Raw genomic sequence first — 3,414 nt, 5'->3', positions numbered from 1 at the left:
AGGCATGGCGGTCTGCCAAGATATTGCAAAAGTACTTGAAACACACGCACTTGTGCGCCTTCCCACATTCAAAGCTGGTGTGTGGATGAGCAAGCAAAGTCAAACCACCTTTGGGTATTCCCAACGAGGAGGCCTTGTGGTGAACGACGCTGGATGTGTGCAAAAGCAGGACAAGTGTCTGGGAGAGCAGATTCGACTGCACGACAAAGGATCTCAACGAAAACATCTAGGCAGTGTAGTAGACGACTAGTTCGGGGTAAATCTGGGCATTGTCGAACAATATCACCTCGCGAAACGTTCTTTGCGGTGTAGCAATGACAGAATCAAATCTGCAAGACAACCAAACACGAGTCCCATCAAACTGTGAGACAGGACTCGACGACATTGCATCTTGATCGACATACCGCTCGTTGTTGGGTGCATCGGGCAGCAGCGGGGGAGCCAGCGCCCCGAAAGGAGGCGAAGGATGGACATAGGCACGGCCCAACAGGGCCCGCGTAATAATGAGCATACGCTCGCCGTTTGCTCCGGGCGTCGCATATTGGTGACTCTACACTCAGGTTCAAGTCGACACACAGCGCCAATAAAACAATGTGAGGACACGCACGTAGAACCCTGCAGCCCAACAGTACCACCACACCTTGCCGGGATGCCCAGGCGCACAATCTTGTCGCGCAACATTGTGTCAGGGGCGATGCCGTGAAGCAACAAGCGCTCTTGACAGGGTGTATTTCGAAGCAAAGCTGGACAGCCCGAGAGCGCATCTACTGTGGCCGTATGAAGTTGATCATAGTGCTCCTGACTTGTAATGCGGTGCAGCATCTCCCATCGCTTGGCGCTGTACCGTTCCCACAGCACGGGGTTCTGCACACGCTCCACCCGCCGCACTGCAATGTTGCTTGGCTCCCGCCCGTCAGCACCCAGCTGCTGTAGCAGCTCAACCACCTTGGTACACAATGGGGTCAAATCAGTCGGCTTGTCAAGATAAAAATAATGTAAATATGACTATGTCGGCAAGCAACGCACCTCTGGGATGAGCTCGGGTGCGTCGCGCAAAACGTCAATGGCTGGTCCAACAGCTTGAGTCGTGACAGGTCGCTGCACTCTTTGCCCGGCGCTGAAGAGAATTGGCCGCTGCTTTGGATCTGTTGCAAGCAAGGCCCGTGTTTCCTTGTACAACTCGCTCGTCGAATTGCACATCTGCAGCAAAGGTCAGCAAAGCAAATCACAATCAAAGCGGTGCTCAGTTGTCGCTCAAGGGATATTGCGATATTACTCACCTCAGCCGCCAAGTGCGGAAAACTGCATTCTGCACCTCCTGCCCCTGCATCCCATGTGCATTGGTCGGCAAGCTGGTCCGTGGGTAAACGAGCAGGTGGCACCGTCTGTGGAAACATGTAGGTGTTGTATAGCACACAGCCAAAGGAAAAGGCATCCTGTGCCGGTCGTGCACCTACACGACCCATTCCAAATAGCAACTCCGGTGCTACATAGCCAGTCGTGCCCAACGACGCAGTGGCTGTGCATGGTAGCATAGTGGCTTCGGCCGCCGCCTTGGCAATGTCGAAATCGCCGAGCCGCACAACAGGTTGGTCCTCGTCACCGTCCAGCATCACATTGCTCAGCTTGACATCCCGATGCACCAGGCCCTTGCTATGCATAAACGCCAGGGCCATGCGCAGCTGCGTCATCAAACTCGCAACGACGGTCGAGGTGGCCAGATGCCGCGCCTTGCCGAGCCACTGCTGCAGATCCCCCTGTGTACACCACGGCTGCACCAGATAGGCGCTTGGGTGGCCATCATGCACGCCCACAAGCGCACCGAATACTGGAACGATGTTTGGATGCTCAAGCTGGCGCATGGCGCGAAGCTCGCGCAGAAACGTACGACACTGATTTTGCTTGTGTTGCTGGGCAAATGCATACTCCTTGACAGCCAAATCCTGTTCTTGCTCAGGCCGATTCGGCAGCGCTGCACGAGCTTTGTACACCTTGTGGTTTTGGTTGTAATGGAGCTCAAGCTGACCCAGGCAGGAGAGCGTCAACACTTGGTCCACTTCGGTCATGGCCTCCAAGATCAGACTGGCTGGAAGGTCGGGGCCAAGTACTTTGCGGAGGTGTACACCCAATGCACTGTGCTCAGGGTGCAAAAAGATCAAGAGGGCCGGAAAGTGTTGGTGCAGTAGCTCTGCCAGTGCTGCCAGTTGGTCCACCTGTGTTGCTTTCGATAGCTGCTGCTGCAACGTCGATAGTCGCTCCTTCTCTTCATCCAGGTTGGCTTGTATACCAGCTCGCATGTCGTCTGACACAAAAGCCAAGAATGCTGTGGTTGCCTGAATTTTCTTCTGCAGCTCGGCCACCTCCTCATGAATGGATACAACTTGATCTGCGCTGCTCTGCGTGATGCTGCTTGCATATTCTTCGCATAAGGTCACCACGGAGAGCGTCTTGGCCTGCCAGTCGATCATATCGTGCAGCTGCTGCAACAGGGCTTGTGTCTCGTGCAGCACAAACGCCAGGTACCAGTCCTGATGCTCATAATCGTGTTCTGCTCTCCAGTCTGCGAGCTGCTCCAGCCCATTCTGTTTGGGCGAGCTGAGACGTTCGTGAGCCTGGCACAGCTGCTCCCACGCCTCGGGTAACGACTTGGCCGAAAGTGGTGCGCTCACATCCGAGCATTGTGCGCGTTGCCGTAACGTGTCCACGCGATGCATCAAAGCAGTGTCGGTGGTACCCGCCTTTGCCACGACGTCCAGAGCATCAATCAACGCCAGCACCCGCCGCTTGATATTGGTATTGGTGCTGGTAAGCCGTTCTTGGCGCTCGGGTTCCACATTGTGCAGCATGACGAGTTTGCCCAGAGCTGCTGCAAAGTCGGTGGGTGGCGTCTCAAACGCAGTCGTGGGCGCGGTGGCTGGAGCCGGACATTTTGCCAAGATGTTCTGGAGTTCAAGATATACTGGTTGGAGCTCAATCTGCTCTGTTAGACTTTGCATCTTTTCAAGTACCGATTCTAGATTGTCAATGTTGGGGTCCAGTTGGCTGAGGCAGCCCTGTAGCGCTTCGGGAACTTGCACTGCTTGGTCGAGGACGCCGAGGGCGCGGGTGATGGTCGCTTTGAAGGCAGGCCAGTTCAAGGCAGTATTGGAGTGCAAGCATCGACCACCTGCCAGATCCCTCTGGAAGGATTGCATAAATGTACTCGACGATGTGCAGCTGCCGCCGCCCGTCGAGGAACCCTCTCGTACACTCTGGGTGTGTTTAGCCACCAGATTATAAGTACGGTCCCGCTGACCGTGAGTGGCATTTTCTTTTGGATATTTCCCTTCCTGTTTTCTATCGTTCTCTCTCCTGTGAGAGAAGTGCAATTGAACCGCTTTACTGTCTCAGCTAAATCGTCTTTCAATAGGTTAT

At 54.7% G+C, this 3,414-nt stretch overlaps 1 protein-coding gene across 1 annotated transcript in view; it reads right to left on the bottom strand.

The window, feature by feature from the left end:
• Window positions 1–226: 226 nt before the first annotated feature.
• The window catches only part of MONBRDRAFT_30431 (uncharacterized protein), a gene marked incomplete at both ends in the record, with an annotated part of 4,713 nt that continues 1,525 nt past the window's right edge, over window positions 227–3,414 (bottom strand). Inside the window, 5 exons of the mRNA XM_001750874.1 lie at window positions 227–329; window positions 405–550; window positions 769–945; window positions 1,027–1,200; window positions 1,281–3,251. Coding sequence (XP_001750926.1) covers window positions 227–329; window positions 405–550; window positions 769–945; window positions 1,027–1,200; window positions 1,281–3,251 — 2,571 coding nt within the window. The remainder of the gene's footprint in view (window positions 330–404; window positions 551–768; window positions 946–1,026; window positions 1,201–1,280; window positions 3,252–3,414) is intronic.

The sequence above is a fragment of the Monosiga brevicollis genome, genomic scaffold (genome assembly GCF_000002865.3).
Source record: "Monosiga brevicollis MX1 MONBRscaffold_51 genomic scaffold, whole genome shotgun sequence".
NCBI classification, from domain to species: domain Eukaryota; class Choanoflagellata; order Craspedida; family Salpingoecidae; genus Monosiga; species Monosiga brevicollis.
This window is presented reverse-complemented; position numbering and strand designations above follow the sequence as displayed.